This window comes from Limulus polyphemus, unplaced genomic scaffold, assembly GCF_000517525.1.
Source record: "Limulus polyphemus unplaced genomic scaffold, Limulus_polyphemus-2.1.2 Scaffold1022, whole genome shotgun sequence".
Classification (NCBI taxonomy): Eukaryota; Metazoa; Arthropoda; class Merostomata; order Xiphosura; family Limulidae; genus Limulus; species Limulus polyphemus.
Window position 1 is genome coordinate 2579 of NW_013666632.1, and position 19705 is coordinate 22283.

Consider the following 19705-nt stretch of genomic DNA (forward strand, 5'->3'; position numbering starts at 1 on the left):
GAATAATTTTATTTAGTGATGAAAATTCAGCGAAAAATGCTGGAATATTATGAATCTAGGATCATTTTCACTATTCAATGTACAACACTAAGTTACAACTACAACTTGTACTGTTATAGTACAAGAACGATTGAAAAATTTAATGTATTCGCTGTATTTGTATTTAGTAATTTACTAAATATACACTTAAAAGTCTGGATATAATTTTTGAAAACTACTATACACTTAAAAAATTCAGAGAAGCTAAACAGTTCGAAGTCTTTGGGCTATTTTAGCTTCTCATTCATTTTTTAATAAAGCGTACAGTAGTTTAGACCTGAGATCAAGCTATATTTCATTAAGTTTTACAAAACCTTTGAGAAAGTGTAATTGTGAAAATTCTTGTACCGTAAAGAATCCCTTTTCAATGCCACAGTGAAAAAGTACATAAGAAAAAATGGTGAAGTGAAACTGAATGCACAGAAATAAAAATAATTCAAAGATTATAGCTATGTGATAAATGAAAAGAGAGAGCGAAACGGGAGGTGTATTGAAGTTTAATATGTAAATCTAAGAAACACAATTGTAATTGGAAGTATTTAAAAACAGAAAATTGTTGGAACTAGAAATAACTTTTTAAGTTTCGTGTCAGCAGACATAATTTAGTGTTAACACTTTTCTTGAATAAGATGATATAGGTAATTTTCTCTTAATAGTCACTTGTTTAAGAGAAAAATTTTAAACTAATGCCAGACAAAAGAAAGGAAAACTTTTGTTGAAATATTTGAATTCTATTCATTTTGAGTTTGACTGTTCAGAGACCAAGACTTAAATTTCTATAATCATATGCTCCAGAAACATCCTTTAAGTTTAATTTCTATTTTTATCTCATAAAGCATTTTTGTATGTTTCTCAATAAAAGGTCATTCCTGTCACCATTTCTTGAAACCTTAAGTTTTGACACTACCAGTGCTTAGATTATAATTTTAAAAATGTTTTTCTTCTTGTAGATCACAAAAATTATGTGAATAAAACAGTTCGGTCAACAAAAGATGAAGATATCTCCAAAACGAATGTAGACCTGCATATTTCTCCTTGGTATTTGACACCAGTTTTAGCTGATAAATATTATCAGCATACTGAAAGTGGTAAGTATGGTACTGTTGTAGGCTTTGTTTCCAGAAATGTATATTGTTTTAAGTGTTTCTAGTTCTTCCTGTCTTAATGTTGCTTACCTGGAAGAAATTTAATATGATTTGGTGGGTGTGGTCTTAATGACAGTAACCTTCTCAATAGCTTAGGGAAAATTTGAGCCATACATAAGTGAAATAAGCTAGATTGAGGTTTTTAGTTAGTTATTGAGTAATCAATGCATGATATAGTCAATTAGTTCAGTAGTGTAAATATTGAGTTACTATTTCGATGAAGAAATACAGATATGAGAAGTACTGTATATGTATGAGTAATTTAGAAAATAATTGGAATTATAAAATACGGCTGATTGCTTGGTGAACGTAAGGTTAGATTCGTAAAACCATGGAACTAGAATAAATATAACAATTTGATTGTCATTAAGTGGCCTGTACTTTGCACTTTTCTTTTTAATGAAATAACCAAACAGAATATGTCCAATAATAGAAACTACTGCAAAAGTACTGTGTTTAATAATAATAATAGCAATGACTGAAGAAATGTACTATAAGACTTGCTAGTTAACTTGACATTTAGTTTCAAGAAATACTCCAGGTGTTTGAAAGGTTTTTGTATGTTTATCCACAAAAGGGATACATTACATTAAGAGCTTAAAGTGATTAACAGTATACTAGTTAGCACACTGAGGTTTCTCTTGAAGAAACCACGTATGCACTGTTAATGTAGCATTTTCTGCTCATTTATTCATGTAACCGATCTTTGAAAGAGCCCCAACTAACAGTGTGAACCACCTCATTCAGTAAACAGTTGCTCAAAATTGGTTTAACATGTAACAACATTAAAGACAACAAGGGATCAGTTGGTCCTTCGAGGCTGTCCCTGCATACCTATCCCTGAAAACAAAGTGAAAATTTAAATCCAATTTTCTGAAAATTATATATTTGCCTCTTAAAACTGTCATGTCTTCGCTGCCTAAAACACCCTTGAAACCATAGATATCTATCCCTTCTACTAAATTTTCCAAATTTCAAAGAGAGCAACTTGATATGCTTTTGTCCAGCTTCATAACTCATGTTTTAGGACTAGATGCCTCTAGTACCTGTCCTCTACCCATTCCAGCAAACGAGCATCAACATTTGATAAGGAAGACAGTTGAAAAACAATTATGTAAGCAAAACTAAGCATTTTTTAAAGAAACTTAAAAGATTATAATGATTTTGTTAATGAACATCATAGTAGATTACACTGTTGTTAAATTTACCCTGGGATCTTTTACAAAAGAGTTTTTGTGTTAACCTTATTATTTTTCTCAGACATTCAGTTTACAAAATCCTGAAGTTGTTTCTACTCTGTTTCAGAAAATGTGTACGTTGCAGAAGTTCTAGATCAGAAGATGACAGCCCAGTTAGTTAAGTATGTACTTTAGTAATGAGAATGGGTAGTTTGATTTAAATGTTCTTTTGAGCACACACATTCAGTAGATAAAATTACTAAACAACAGTTGTTAAATATATTTATTTTACCATAAACTCATTTTCAGACATGTGTACTGTTTTTGTAGTTCTGCATGTTTTTAAAAAAATAAAAGATTTTGCTATTTAAGATATGCATGTTATGACTATTAGTGAGAAAAAATCATAAAATATCATAAGCTCTTGTATTTTATGTATAACAGTGATCATATGAGTATTTTGTATTTCACTAATCTAGAACACTTTCAAGTCAGTATCCCTTGACTGGTTTGTCACATGTAAAAAGGGTTAGAGCTCGAGCAAATGGTAAGTTGTGTAGTTTATATTTTATATAACTGTATTACAACTGGTTTTGAACTATAATGTTTCTGGCCTTTACCATTAATGAAAATTAAAAAGCCTGAACATATGAAATACTGTAGTTGGCAGTATTAACAGAAGTATATTCGTGTATAGTAAGTGTATATATTTAAAGCAGAGTTGTCAATCCATCTGTATGAAACTTAGTAGAAGAACTTAGGTGGTACCTCCAGAGATTGAGTTTGAATAGTTTGAAGTTCAGCAACAATTTCAGTTTTACTGTCTTTGTGCTGCAAATGAGAGCTCAAATGAGTGAAAAAGTCAATAACAGAATGTGAAGCTAATGGCAAACAAAAGTAGCATAACCTTTGCATCAGACAGATGGCTCATTTCTATGGCTAAAAAAAGTGGAAGGGGATGGACCACACCCTCCTTTACAGCATTACTTTTTCAACCTGGCAGTGCTGAATATCTCTACTAATACTGTATAAAATTTCCTGCTGTAGCTGTTATTCACAAAGTGATAGTATGCTACTAGCACACACAAAATGTTAAACAAGTCCTTGTTTTTAGCTATTTGTTGCCTGATCAGATCAAACCTGCCCTTAGTGTAAAATTGTATCAAAAAATGTATGGCAAATAAATTTGTATTCATTCTTTCACACATTAAAAAAAAAAAATTATAATTGAAATTTATTGAATAAAAAGTGTTATTTAATTTTAAACATCACAAACTATTATTTCTTATATTTTGAGAGTGGGCTGACTTCAGCATGTTCCAAATGAAATTATTACTGTTTGTGAACTTCCTGAACTTTTTCTGAATAAAACAGCATTCACAGCCCTGAAGGTAGAAAGTCTTAGTAGTTTTGAACAAAATAGCACCAATTTGAGCTTTGTATTTTTACTAGTTATCAATTTTAGCCAATTCCTTAGCTTAAGTTGTCATGTTGTGATGTCATTGCCTGTATCTCAGCTTTGAGAAGTCCTAGACTTGTGATGAAAGCTGTTTCTTTGTTCTTTTCAAGTGTACAAGTCAGCATGGCTTTCAGTTCATTGGAGACTCATGTAGAGATCATAACAAAGTGATAAAAACTTAGTATGGTGATATGTTGCTAGAATGAAAGATATTTATAAACAATATCTACTACCATTACAGTCCTGATTTCTTTAAAGCTTGCTTTATTATCTTACATTTCTTTGAATTATGGTGTTGCAGTGTTATAGGTGCTTTATTATTTTATATTTCTTTGAATTATGGTGTTGCAGTGTTATAGGGAAATGCATTTCCTCAAATATTATGAGGTTGGTTGTTGTTAGACTGTGTTTACTTTAGGCTTTAGTGGCCTAGTATTATTAAATAAAAACTTGATTGGAAAGCTTTACAAAAATGTAGGAAGACAAAGATCAGTAACTGAGATCTACTACAATGGTAAACATTTTTAATTGTTTCTGAAAAAAAAGAACATGTGATAATGAAATCTTTTAAATTTTTCAAAGCTGGAACTACATGATAATAACACACAAAAATATTTTACTTTGCAGAAGCTACATACTATGTAGAAAAAGTTTCTCTAGTTTCAAAATATTTCATCCATTAGTTGTTGTTTTTTCAATGTAATAAAACAAACCATACAATGGGTATGTTTAAGAGAATTGATGGGCATTTTAGAGTTAAAGTATAGGAACATTTTTAACTCAAAAATCAGTATGAAGTTGTTTTATAATCTTCTATAATAATTTTGAATTTCATTCTCATATTTATGACAACTTAGAAAAATCTGATACACCTATTCTTATGATCATGTTGTGTATGCAGAGTTACAAATGTTTAATTGACAACAAATAATTGTAATAATGTGTTTGTATGTATGAAACTGGATATTTTGAAAATATATAACTTTCAATATGGGAATTATAGAATATATAATATTCTACATAGAGAAAAATGTGATACAAGTTTTTAAGTGAACAGTTTCAGTAGTTCAATTGAACTTTACAGTTTGATACTTACAAAAAAAAAGACAGAATAGAAAAAATTTATTCTCATAAGTCACACCGATACTGAGATGTGCTTATAATCTTTTCTCTAAGAAAATTGAGTTAAAAAATATTCTTTCTTGTGATAAGCAAAAGAAGTTCAGAGCATATGAAGTTTATATATATATATATATATATATAGTGGTTTAGTAAAAATGTATGTTTTGTCCTAGAAAAAATGCAGGTCTAGAGATCATCATATGTCGGGCCATAGATGTTAACATCAATCATTTGGATTCTTCTTCCACCAGTATACAAACAGAGAAGATAATGAAGACTGATGTGTCTCACTTGAATGCTCTCTCCGAGTTTTGTAAATTGTTTGTTGTCCCAAAATATCCACCACTCACTCGTAAACAGTATGAACAGAGCAGTCAGTTGTGGCCTGTCCAGTTTCATGAGGACAAGTAGTATGTTTTAAATCTTAAAATCAGAGTATCTATAGTTTCCAGAGAACATCAGTATTGTACAAACATTAAAGTACTTTATATTACTTGGCAAAAATTCATTTGTAAAGAAAATAATTTTGTAATAATTGTTATGGGTTGTTTTTACGTGATAAATGTGGGTTCATGAAGTGCAAAAGTTAATTATTCATAATGCATGTTTACTGCTTTAGAAAAATACATTAGTATATATTGTCATGAAGTGGAGAAAATGTCAAAATAGAAACTGTTTGTTGACATATAGAGGAAAGTATTAAAAAATCCAGCAATTTTAACATCTTTCTCCTAAACAAGTAATTGGTGCTGTTTTTCACTACCACAGATCAGTTGAAGTTTATACTGAAAGTAGAAAATTAATGTATTTGTACATACGATTTAGTTCAGTAGTAAACCATTTATATGTAGGAACATGTGTACATAACTTAGTTATGATGGGAATTATAGAATTTTGTTTTTTGTATATACAACTAATGACCACAAAATATGGGAAGCACAGGTGCTGAGTTCAAAACTGTAAGCAACATTATTAAACAATAAAACAACAAGTATTGTTCGTTGTAACTGGAAATGATTGGATTATCAGTATGGTAAGTTGTTCTTTTAAGTAATAATCTTAACATAATCAAGACAGCAGTTAAATCTGACATGATCACATACTACAATAGTCTAGTGATTATTTAATAATTTTATTATGGTATTGAGAAGTTGATTTTTTTAAAATTAGTTTGCATGTGTGAAATAAATTTTATTACAATCATTGAAGAACTTGAGGCATATTAATCGACAGTGATTAACTATACTGCATATAGGTGAGTTGAGACAAAGAAAACTTAAGGTTTTTTCCTTTTCTCTCTATCAACAGCATTGCCAGAGTGATGAACAATCAAGTCTTCACCACTAGTGAATTGAACTTTATTGAACAAAACATGTCCTTGGCACTAAAACTTGCTATGGTTAGTAAGGTGAGGATTGAAGACTTGTGCTCCACTACTATATATATATCCCTTCCCATAGCTGCATTATCTCAAAAAGGGTTGTACTACCTTTGTACAGTGCATTTTTCTATTTTTGTTAGTAATAATACTTGTATAGAACAAAATTACTTAATATGTTATTATTTTAGTCTTAAAAAGCTTATCATACAGGTGTTAAATAACTTCCAAGGCTCTTTCAGGATGACAAAATATCAGTGCTTGGTTAAAAAAAACTGTATTTATGATGTACACAATTCTATTGTGAATGTAACATATTTCATATACATGTATGTATAAGAAGACAAGTGTGATAGATTCAAAAGTAAGGTTTGAAAATTTTTATAAAAAAAATGTTTTATTAGTTTGAAACTACAAAAATGATAAAGAATGGCATATTGTTTACTGGTAGTTTTAATATATTTTTCAATTTCAGTCCTAGTACTTTTCTGCCAAATATTTTTTTAGTAAGTGTTCAAAATCTGCAGTACAATTGAGATCATTACTATATTTGACTTTTGTAGCTTTAAAACTCAAACATTGGCACTCCAGATACTAATTTAATTTTAACTCCAGTTCATAGTGACTTAAAAAACATTTTGCTTTCAAGTGAATAACCTCGAAGTTAATGATTTGTGGAAGTACAGAAACCCACGTTCATGAATGAACTTTTGTGTCAAATGTTCAAATACTTTTAACACAAGTTTCTTGTATTATATAACTTTAAGTACCTTCAAAATGTTAAAGGTTCAAATACTTTTGCTGAATGTAATAAAAAAGATTAGGCATAGTTCCCTTTGCTGTTGTCTGGATACTATAACAACTACAAGTGTACTTTGGGCATGTTATTGAATAGTTTCCTTTTGGTATTAGTGAATTATTTTTATTCAAATATGAATTATCCTAATGAATTACACTTGTTCTTGAAAGCTGTAACTATTTTATTTTATGACCGCGTGATAAAATGTGTGAAATACTGTGATTTGTTGTATAACTTTTCCTCGTCTGGTACTTTTAAGCACTCTATGGACATTTTCATGTATATTTTATACAAAAACTTTTAAATCTACTGCTACTAATATGACACTGAAAATATCAGATTGATGTAACACTGAAAAAAACTTTCTAGTTGAAGATGATGATAAATGAAAGATTAGAAAGTTAATTTTGTAATGGTATAACAGAAAGATGTTTAAACATTTTTAGTAAGACTAGTTAACGTAATAACTTTGAATAGTTGAGCACATTCTCGTTTGAAGGAATTGTGTTTGTGTATTATTTTATTTTCAGTGCCATGTAGGTGCTGTAGTTGTAGACCCAGCAACTAAGACTGTGGTGGCCAGAGCCCACGACTTTAGAAATAAACACACTCTGCAGCATGCTGTGATGGTGGCAATAGACTTGGTGGCACAAGGCCAAAATGGTGGAGCTTGGAATCGGTATGGTAAGTTGATTATCACAAGTTTGCTAACATTAAGATACTATAACACAGTGTTAAACTAACAGTCATTTAGATTGTCAATAAGGGAAATGCTAACATTATGACATCATAAAATAGAGTTGAGTAACAGCCAATTAATATTTTTAAAGCAATGAACTTGATTATGTCTTAGCATTAGTTGTTTCCTTAGTTTCAGGAATTAAAGAAGAATTAGTGGTTCGAATAGTGGGAATTGATTCTTTTTCTACTGTAAATTAGGCTTACAAATAGGACCAAACCTCCAAGAAGCAGAATCTTTGAATGATTCCTGTATAAAGAGAGAGAACCACACAACATCTCAGTCCCTGGATGAATGTTGCGGTAAAGATTGTAGACTTACCAAAACTAGCCCATATCTTTGTACAGGATATGATCTATATGTAACAAGGGAGCCCTGTACAATGTAAGTTTCTGAACTACCTAATCTCTGTATTTAAAGAGATACCTTATTTAATAAAAAACATTTGGATGTAATAGAATTGTTTAAATGCATGGAAATCAAAACCTTTGATAGAGGAGAGTGATCCAGGTTTTAGTCTTTTGTTGAGCAAGTTTATAGGAGAAAGAAATTTAATTCCATTAACCTTCTGTATGTCTTAAAACAATCAGATGGTACAGACTCATTATATCATATATTAATTATCTTCAAGTGTTCCTTTCTAAAGCACTAAGATCTTATTCTTTTGTCTGAGGAACTTATTTTCATGTGTACCATTAGATGTTTCTAAAAAACTGCAATAGTTAAATAAAAGTTGAATTTCAGAAGTAAATGTACCATGTGGCTACAAGACAGAAGAGGATAATTTCTGGTACTTTCAATAAAATGATCCTTTATATTTAATTTTCTCTCCATTAAATTATAGAATCACTTTAATCTAATGCATGTTGAAGATTAACTTTTTCTTCCATTAACATAGGTGTGCTATGGCGTTGGTCCATTCTAGGATCCGTAGAGTGTTTTATGGAGTTTCCACACCTTGGGGTGCATTAGGTAGCCGGTATAAGATCCATGTTTGGGAAGGATTAAATCACCACTTTGAAGTGTGGAAGGGGGTGTTGGAAAAACAGTGTCAGCTATGATGTTAGAAAGTGAGTAACCCTTTGAGGAATTAACAAAACTTGGATAAAAACAAGAAATACCCCAAGAAGGGGTACTAAACATAGCACTTAATCCTTTGCATCAGCTCAAAGGATATGGCTTGCTGAGAGGAGAAACTTGTAGTATCTAATCCTCTTCCATTATGCTGCTGCATGAAAGAAGAGTGTTGGTTTGAATAATATTTAAAGTTTTAGAACTACTTGGTTACAGTGCTTCTGTTCAGTGTGTGTGTATATATTAGAAATTCCTCAAAATATAAACTTTCTGTAAACATTTTTAATTTTTCACACATCATTCACTTGTACATCTTTTTAATACACTCCATTATGAAATTCTAAATAGAAAACATTATCAAATCATGCTTTTTTTAATTACATGTAAATAAAATAGATTTACTCTTTATAAAATCCCATGGAAATAAGTTGCTTATAAAAACGTTATCAATACATAGAGGTCCCTTTTTCAGAATGTTTCTGCATGGAATGGGTTATATCATGGTTGTCTGAGAAATGTGGTAACAATTATTGTTGAGTCTAAGATTGTGAAAAAGATGTGGAATATAAAAAAATGCTCTTTCATTACAATAGTCAAATAAGGTGACATCACACTTGCAGAGGTTCTTTAAAGTATTTATATCTTAATTTTATCCTTTCACAACCTTTAATTATACAATGAAATTAAAAGGTACATCATATATAAAATCTATTTCTATAAATCATATGCAAAAGTGTACATTATCCCTTTTCGTGTGCATTCTCTTTATCAATAAACCCAAACTTTGGTTTCATTATGTTTGACACTCCCAAAAGTTGATATTAAAGCACATTAAAAACTAAGTCATAATAAACTGTATGACAAATCAGTGTTTCATTATTATTAAGAGCAGTTTGTGTTATACTGTACAGGTATTTTAATTGATATGGATCCTTTATTTGTTTTATCAAATTTTCTAAACAAAAATCTTAAGATGATAAACGGCACTTTGCATTTTTTTATTCGTTTACTGATGGTGTTTCTTAAAGAAACTAGGGAATTTCCTCTTCTTATCCTTAGACTTGACCTGATGACCAGATTCGCCCTCATCAGAGGACACATTTTTTGGCCTTTCCAGTGTTGCAGCATGGTAGCTGTGTCGTTGATTAGTAGCTGGTTGGGCCGTGTTGGGAGGTAAAGACATGTGGCGGCCCAGTTTTGCTGACCCTGGTTCCAGGAGAGACTATTGACAAAAGATTATCCAGTTATTATTCTGCGATGACTTATGATACAATTTTAACTCTGTATATAGGTAGTTTGAATTCATGGAGCAAAGACAACATTGTGATTGAGATTAAAGAAGTTTTCTTGAATAATTTAATGGTTGTCATAGTTAGTAGCCTATCGAATCACCTAATTGTAATTAGTTTTTTTTTTTTGGAAGTGACAGCTTTTTATTATTATTTAAAACAATATTGTTTGAACTGTGATTTAAATGCAAAACCTGTCACTTGTAAGTAAACTCAAACCAAGTCTAATTAGTTTTACATCTCTTGTTTTTGTTAATAAGATTAATTTTGGGTCTTCTTGATAGAAAAAGCAGGGTACTATTCAGTCATTGAAGCTCTCTCCCCAGTGAACAGTAACTAATTAGTAATTTAAAAAAATTAGTAAAGACAATACCTTCTGATAGCGTAAATTGGTCGATTCTGAGGGAGAGTCTCTGCTTCTTTGGTTTTCTAAAGAAGAAAAAAACAGTTATCTGCATTATTCAAATACTTAAATCCTCATTAGAGCTAAGAAATTAGTGGAGTTTGCTAACTGTTGGGCTCATTAGTTAGTTAGTAAATACTTTTCATAATTGGAAACTAGTTTTCATTAGTTTGAAACAATGTGGAGACAGGCTCAGTCAATTTGACCACTCCTATTACAAGGTTCCTACAGATTTTGGTAGCAATTTCCAGGGCCTGGAAAGGTTTGAAAAAAATGAGAATTTATCAGAGTCGTGGAAAATTTTCTTCTGTCAGTATTATAAACCAGTGTTTTCCATAATGTGTTTATTTGATGATTACAACATATACTATCCAATGGCATTGATCTTCCAAGCAAGCCTTTCATGTTTTCCCGTAGTGATGAGCATGCACATGCCTGAATAGCAAGTTGAATTACTTCAGCAGTACAAGGTTCAATGTGACCATCGAAATCTGAGCCTCACGATTCATCCGTTTCTTCCATCATTATTTTTTATGTTCTTTGGTATTGATTTCAATGTGTACTTGCATGGAAAACATGCAAGGCTTCTGAAGGATGACCACAAGGAATGGCTCATCACGGGTGCAATATGGGCAAGTCTGCAGTGATAAGCTACATGAAGGGGAAAAAGCATGAGCTAATTTTCAAAAATTGCACTTGTAAACAGTAGCCATGCCAACCATATGAAGTTTGATATCGTCTGAATATAGGCCCATGCCAGATAGAACATCGACAGTCAGGCCTATTGTTGCGACAAATCAACACGACACCATATTCCAAAGTTAAATTTATTACTAAAGAGAATGGGCTGAATTGCATTGGTTAAATGCACAGTATAATTTAATAAAGTTGTGTTATTTTGCAATTTATTCATTACAGGGCAGACTGGATTCATCAAAAGAAAATGAGTGGAAAGCTGAGACCATTGTTAGCCTGCACAGTTACAAAAGCTGTTTAAAAAGATGTTTCCAGATAGTAAAATTGCATCCAAATTCTGTTGTGGAGAGAAAAAATGTGCATTTGTGGCTTGTTTTGGTTCTATATATTAAGTCAAATTTCTGTCAAAAGCTTGGAAAAGATACAGACTTTGTGCTCTTGTAAGATAAAAACTGAAAGGACCAAATTTGATGTGTACCTTCAGTACATTGACTCTAGGAAAAAATCTTGTGATGACTAATTTCTTGATTTTGCATTTCTCAGCCACACATAGGTTAATGATCTCTTAAAGCTAACAAAAGAGTTTAATCTTGGTTATTTTTTGCTAGTAGAGATGGATGGTCCAAATGTTAACTGCTTGTTCCATGAGAATTCAGATCTGTCTTTATTCAACATTGGGTCTTGTGGTCTCCACACAGTCCATTGGGACTTAGAAGCAATACTTAAATCACTGTACTGCCTTTTCAAATATTTTCAGCCAGACCAGAAGACTTTGATAAAATTACTGGGTCTTAGATGTATGTACTGAAACTTTGTTCTATCTGACGTGTGAATAATGCACCTGTTACAAAGAGGGAAATTGAAAGAAGAAGAAATTGTAAAGATGGTGGAAAAGTCAAAGAATTGTTAATCTATTTCCTATCATTGCGTTTCACATATAGTCTTAAATGTATATACTTTCCTACATAATATGTACAGAATAAAGGCTTACTGTGGATTATATGATTTATTTTATGTTATATTTGGTTTGGAAAATCAATTTTGGGAAAGTAATGAACCCTGTTATAACCATGAAATTATACATACCCTGAATGTGTACCCTACTGAAAACCTGGCAAGCTTTTATTTAGTAAATATTAAGTGACTGTCGTACACAAAAAATTAGATTTTTTACTAAAGATTTGTCTGTGAATTTATAAAACTGCTACTGAGTTAGTCCGAGTGTAAGGTGATTTTTATGCTAAGAATAAAAATACATTTTTTCACCTCCCTGTTTACAACTTAATTTGAATAACCTCTAGAACCCCACAAAAAGAATATCAATTTTTTTTCTATAAAACTTTATACTTTAATTATCTCTATCTCAACACTGTAACTGTAGTAAAATCAATCAATGTACAGTGACAGAAAAGTTGAAATAGACTTATAAATCAATCAATCATACAATTACAATAGCTTCAGGCCTCTTAACCATTTCAGAACTGTTTTTACTTAGACATGGTTCAAAGTAATAAATCAACCAGTGGGAGCTTATGGTAAAGACACTATAAATTTAGATCACAAGACAGCAGTCCTTGTGTGTTCTTCCAAGAGAGATTACAATATGCTTTTTCATTTTAATTAAAAAATAAAAAAGCAAGATATTTATCATTTATTTTGGCTTAGAGGCTTTTTCCTTGTGTGCAGGGTTTAGTAAACCTATTTTTTCTTCACTGTTGGTTGTCCAAAAATAAGTGTAGCTTTCAAATATGCATTTTATAACACAAAAAATATACCAGACATTGGAATATAATATGCCCTAAAACTAATATAGGCGAGTTAGAAGAATTCTGATACTGCTCAGAGCAACATCTTTGGTCTACACACATGAAGCTTTCCTTTCAAATTATCAGCTTTGACCATCAGTTTAAATATGTTCTTTCTATAAAAATACCCATTAGCAATTTCACAGAGAATCACAAACATTTCTTAAAGGTCAGAATTTGGGATGCACGGGTAGTAAAATTTGTCAACCAGGACTAGGTTCTCCCCTTGCCCCCCCCCAAAAAAAACAACAAACATAAACAAAATTGACATTTATTACATTTAACCAAGTAATCAACAGAAAATTCAAGTTTTACTTTTAACTTTCAATGCCTAACTCTAACTTCTCAAACCCCAATCCCTATTGTTCTCAAAAAACCCAACTTTCAGTGGGCAGTCAGTTTTTGTTACTCGGAACACGTTTTTTTTTTTATAACTAAACCAATTATTGACTGTAACTTTCAGTACCACGTTAGATGTCTAACTTTGACACTTGTCCGGAGCCAAGTATTACCAGGTAGCCCAATACCTGGCTGGTTACCTGTGTATCCCTAGTCAGAATATTATTGGATGTGTCATACAAGTTGAACAGATATAGTGATAGTAAATCAAGGAGGTTGATACTTTATATTCTGACTTTTCATTATCTATAGTATAAATTTGTAATTGGTTGAACACCATGAGACCCTTATAAGGAAAGAGGAATAATCTATAAATAAGAAGTCAGAGCACCACTCACATGATTCAGAGGGGTACAGATTAAAATGTATTTAAGATGTATCCTTTTGAAATTAAGAAATTGAAACTTAGATAATATAAAAATGTTAATTATAAAATATGTTTCTGATGTGAAGTTTATTAATAATAAAGTGGTTTAACAAAATTTTGAATGTAACTATGTACAAAATATCATGCCATGCACACTTTGACCCTCCCATGCCCCTAGGGTTAATAGATTTAATGATAATTTTGATTAATCACCCAGATCTATAGCATAATAGATATTTTATTTTTTCAAAGATAAATAATCTGAAATGTTATATGACTTAGAGTTTATGTAATGCAAGATATTTTCCAAACGATTATATCAACAACGTTTTTTTTTTGGTTCTCATTTGTTCTCTTCGAAGAGAACTTGCTGTGCTTATAATTGATAAATTTCCTGGCCAATTATTAGTGCCCATAGACACCTAAAGAGTTTTTCAGAAAAATTGTGGTAAACATAACAGTTTCCATTTATGGTTGTATACAAAGATAATGTAGCACACCTACAGCATCTTACCAAGACTGTCTGAATCACTTTCTGCATTGGGTTGATAATCGTCATCTGATTCTGTCTTGTCTTGTTCCAAATCCTGGGTGTTGGAGGAATGATGAAGCTGCAAGTTTGCTACAAACAACACAATGCCAACACAGTGAAGACACGAATCACAAACAAATGAAACATTAAATTGTATAATGTTTTGATCAAGGTACCTTTAAGCATACTATACAAAATTCACAAATAAACTATGCATGTGTTTCTAATGTATCTGAAGCCAAAAAAAAAACAAGACACAACAAAAAAGGACACATAAAAGCAGTAAGGCTTTCACAACTTTACCATTTCTACAAAAATAAAATTTTCTCAGGTTTTGGACACTGCACTTATCAAAATTTACAAGCTGTGAACAAAGGATAACAGTTTAATTAACCCAGTATGAACTTTAATTGTGTGTATCTTTTCAATGCAATTCAACATATTTTTAAAGTGCTGTGTTCTCAAACAACTATCTAGTTATGAATGAGTTTCTGAGAGTGTTTTAGAGCTGTGTCCACTGCAGCAAATTGAACTCCGTATTTTAGCAGAGTAAGTACATATACTTACTGCTGTCCCACCAGGGGACCCTAGTTATGAAAGATGCTACAGTAATGAAGAACTGAAAGTGTTTGAGGAACTGCTGATATGTACAATACACGACAAAGATATACAACACCTATTACAGTAAATGTCAAATGTGTTTTTAAAAACAACCCATTAATACTAGGGGTAACCCTAGTAGCTTCGCAGCAATTACTACTAGACTTAGAAATACCAACCTCCACATTCACTCACACACACACGTTTAAAGCAATAAATGCTTAAATAAAATAAGAAACATTGTGAAGTGTGTTTCTATAGAACTTACTGTTTGTCTGTGGTAATGAATCAAAACTGTAATCAGGTTGATCTACTCCGTTGTGCTTAGCCAATGGACTGGTGCCAACTAAAGTCACACAAAGAACACTTGCTTATGTAAACCATCTAGGCACAACAACATAATGTAAACAAAAGTGTACATATAAAACTTAGATTTTTTTGAACCCCAAATGAGACACACCTCAAATACATTAGTACGTCAAACAGAAAATGTTTAATATTTACCATACTCAAACCATTACATGAATATGTTCTAAAGTTAATTTACAGAACTGAGAGAACTGTTTAGTTTTAAAACATACATGATCATATTTATTTGTATTATCAGTATTTCAACGTGGCTTGATCTAAGAAGGTTAAAATGAAACATTATTAAAAATAAGAATTCCTACATACCTTTAACATAACTTTGTTCCTTGTGATTACTTTGAACAAAGCTACTTGAAGGATCTGTTTCAGAAAAAAGTTGTCCAGTGGCCACTCTTGATGAATTCACATGATGAGGTTTGTGCCTTGGCTCTTCAGAAACTTTGGTTTCTTCAGAAGATAACTTTTGACTAGAGGACTCGGGACCAGTGAATGAATTTTGGTCTGGATCAGTATCTCCTTGCACTGGTTGTGTTTCATAACTTGTTAGCTGAAGGCTAGGTGGAAGACTGGCATGGAAAGCTAGTTTGTTTATCCACTCCTCCATTTCTTTTGCAGTATGAGCTGTAAACAAATATTCAGAACCATCAGCTAACTGAAGTCTAAAGACATGCTTCTTTTTAGTATAGTCTGTTGCTGAAATAACATTTGCCTGAGCTATAGAAACAGGTCCTGCTGCTGCATTGCTTTCTTCAAAACCTTCTTTATCTTTAAAGAAACACAAAAGCTGTCCACAGAGAACAGTGTAATAATTTTTCCATGAACGGATGGCTGCTCTTTTTCCTCCACTCTGCAACTCATGCTTTCTTTCCAGGTATCCTTCCAATTCAGTAATATGAGACTCCTCAGTATTACGAGCAGCACGAAAGCTAGCACGCTTTCTGGTGTTAAAACTGGGTGTCCTTTTTAACCTCTTAAATCGATCATCCAGTCTGGCACTTTCTGATCGAGTCACAGGGGAGTGTCTATCCTTTGAAGCATCTTCTAGTTTCAGACTCTCCACACGTTTTATTGGACTTTTTCTCTTAGAACCTTCCACAGATTTCTGACTGGCTGACCGATACACACTAGAACGGCGAAGTGGAGAAAACTTGTTAACGGGGGCACAAGAACCATCCTCTTCAGATGACTTGTCTGGTTCATCTTTTAGAGTTCTCAATCCATCCTGCTTTCGTCGTTCCTGACAATATTTAAAAATAGTTTTAATGACCAAATATTTTTAAAGTCTGTATATATATATATATATATATGTAAAAGCTTAACCTGTAAAGTAGTTTCTTAGGCATTGTTTCTTTATACAATATAATCTATTCTACAAAGGAATTTATTGTTTGATCAATATTTGCTTTGTACACTAATTGAAATTTTAAATGTTTTAAATCACTATTTGGAAGACAATAACTTTTCATTTAACAGTCTGGTATATACCTCCAAGATTCTGTTTTGTTCTTTAAGTCTCATAGCATTGATTCTGTCCTGTTCTCTTCGAACTGCCTCCTCCTTTCGATTTTCATCTTCACTGGCCTTTTGTTTCTGGAATGCATCTTCCAACTGGCGTAAATAGAAGCACATATAACCATAAAAGAATAACATTACTGTCCAAGTAAAATACATTAAAAGTCAATTTTACACGTATAATAATTAGGACTAACTTCAAACTGAAAAATTTCTGAATAGTAAATACACAAAATACAGCCTATGAAAGAATCAAAATGAATATTTAGTTTGAAAAATACAGCACTCAGATTTTGGACAAGTTATGAAAACAAGCATAGCATCATAATGTAGACAATGTTTATAAAATAAAGTTACACCCTACTTTTGTAATTCTTTTAAGTGCAGTCAGTTTTTCTTCCTGAGCATCAATAGTTTTTTCAAAGTCTTCATGTTTACGTATCAGTTCATCAACAGCAGATATAGAGTCTCCAAACTGATCATCCAGCAAGATGGGTTCTCGATTCTGAAGCCAGTTTTCCAATTGTTCAGCATCTTGTTTAAATATCTGAAAAATACATATTTAACATCTTAAAATATTACAGATATGGTTATCAAAAATCTTCAAATATTTGAGTTTTGTCACACTGTACAAAAAAAAATCATGATCTCAAAAAATGTTATACACTAGAATTCCTGTACGCAAAACTACAAGTTATAGTACATTAGTATTTTCTTACAAAGATCCCAAGTTGCAAGTTATTCATTTAGTTATAAGATATTCAAGACATGCTGAAGTGTGAAGCTCATAAAATTGTACACCAAATTCTGGAATATTTCCATATGTACCTGAGTGTCTAGGTTCAGCTCATACAAATCCTGCCGTTTTTCCCAAGTGTCCAGCAACTGCTTGAAAGATTCATTTAAGTGCTGAATATGATCCCGAACATCATCAGCCATGAAGTGTCCACTTTTGATAATAGCATTCCCTTTCTCTCGGAAACGATTACAAGACTCTATCCTGGCATCAATCTCAGTTTTGTTCTCCTTGTGACGGGCTAAAAGAGCTTCAGCCCCAGCAACATCCTTTGCTAGCTCATCAGATGTTATCAATGCTTTCATCTCATTAATCCAAGACCTACATTTTTTTTTTTAATAGATGGCACAAAATTTTATAGTATAAATAACACATTATACTTTGTAATGATTGATAATGTTACACTCACAGAGACAAAAACGAAAAAATAGCAAACATTAATCTTAAAAGTTTTAAAACAAAAGCCCTTTTACAACAACAACAAAATTTTAACTCATTTGTATCTCACTGCTAGCTAAGTAAAATTTATTGTTTTGTTTTTATTTTACAAAAAGTAGTTTGTTGACAGTAATGCTATAACTTCTGGGGTGATTTCATGAAATATTTTAATGTTATAAGCTTTACTCATTTTTTTTTAAGAGCCTATATCTCAAATAGGAAGTAAATCCATAATTTCTTAATGTTTGGAGAACTCTATATTCAATTAAAAATCTAGATCATGTAACAGAATATTTCATACTATAGATAATTAGTAAATTCTGTAAGTTTAATAACATATTAATTTTTGAAATAACTTAGTTATATAGCATTTACTGAAAGTTGGTTCACTTGGTCATTCCTTAAAAACTTCGATTATAGTGAGTTTATCAAAAGGTGCTAACTTACATTAAAACTCTGTATTCATCATAATAAGCTTGAAGTTTCTCTGCCTGTTGGAGATGTTCCTTCCTTTGCTCAGAATTCTTCTTTAGCTGTTGCCAAGCCTCAAGAACATTTTCTTTATACACTGTTATGTGTTCTGCAGCATTGGGATAATTGTGGCAAAGTCTGCGAGCTTCACTCACAAGAGCTTGGACATGCTCTTTAACAGCTGCCAAGTCAGTCTATCAGCAGATTAGGAAAAGAAAGCATTAGGTAAATCAGATCTTATGATAACTTTTTCAAGTTTAATAGTCTTAGAGTAAATTAAAGTAAAGAATAATAATAGCTTTAGTGACAACTTGAACAAGGAATGTTTTACTTATAGGTAAAATTTTGATAAAAGTTTTATAGCAACATTTTTAAAGTACAGTTACTATGTTTAAAAAAATAATGTTTAGAAAAGCACAATTCCCAAGAGAAACATGTAAAGACTTGCACATTTTTTGTAAACTTTGATATTAAGTTTTTACCTTGAGTTCTTCAAAATGGATTTGCTTGAATGATATATTTCTTCCTAATCTACTCAGTCAAGATTCTTTACTTGAGTGCCGTGTCTCATAATCCTTAAACATTTACCTTTATATCATGTGTATATGAGTTTTTGTTTTAAAATTAATACTCTTTAGTTCAGAAGTGAATAATTAACAGATTTTTTAAACTTAATAAATAAAAGATAGAATAACATGATACTGTACTTCAAATCTTTCATGTTTCCTGATTAAGTTAAGATAGAATAACATGATACTGTACTTCAAATCTTTCATGCTTCCTGATTAAAGTTAAGATAGAATAACATGATACTGTACTTCAAATCTTTCATGCTTCCTGATTAAAGTTAAGATAGAATAACATGTTACTGTACTTCAAATCTTTCATGTTTCCTGATTAAGTTAAGGTAGAATAACATGTTACTGTACTTCAAATCTTTCATGTTTCCTGATTAAGTTAAGGTAGAATAACATGTTATTGTAATTCAAATCTTTCATTTTCCTGATTAAAGTTAAGGTAGAATAACATGTTATTGTACTTCAAATCTTTCATGCTTCCTGATTAAGTTAAGGTAGATAACATGTTACTGTACTT

The 19705-nt window shown here is 31.4% G+C and overlaps 2 protein-coding genes across 2 annotated transcripts in view; one reads left to right on the forward strand and one right to left on the reverse strand.

Moving 5' to 3' along the window:
• Positions 1–10293, forward strand: part of LOC106461744 (probable inactive tRNA-specific adenosine deaminase-like protein 3) — a 12053-nt gene extending 1760 nt beyond the window's left edge. The window contains exons 2-10 of the mRNA XM_013921592.2: positions 990–1127; positions 2490–2544; positions 2842–2913; positions 5117–5353; positions 6252–6351; positions 7651–7804; positions 8060–8243; positions 8758–8929; positions 9993–10293. Coding sequence (XP_013777046.2) covers positions 990–1127; positions 2490–2544; positions 2842–2913; positions 5117–5353; positions 6252–6351; positions 7651–7804; positions 8060–8243; positions 8758–8920 — 1103 coding nt within the window. The 3' untranslated portion in view covers positions 8921–8929; positions 9993–10293. The remainder of the gene's footprint in view (positions 1–989; positions 1128–2489; positions 2545–2841; positions 2914–5116; positions 5354–6251; positions 6352–7650; positions 7805–8059; positions 8244–8757; positions 8930–9992) is intronic.
• LOC106461743 (spectrin beta chain, non-erythrocytic 1-like) overlaps positions 9196–19705 on the reverse strand; it is a 156572-nt gene continuing 146062 nt past the window's right edge. Inside the window, 9 exon segments of the mRNA XM_013921591.2 lie at positions 9196–10155; positions 10596–10651; positions 14407–14514; positions 15293–15370; positions 15700–16630; positions 16879–17001; positions 17270–17452; positions 17734–18022; positions 18587–18804. Of these exon segments, the coding sequence (XP_013777045.2) occupies positions 9940–10155; positions 10596–10651; positions 14407–14514; positions 15293–15370; positions 15700–16630; positions 16879–17001; positions 17270–17452; positions 17734–18022; positions 18587–18804 (2202 nt within the window). The 3' untranslated portion in view covers positions 9196–9939.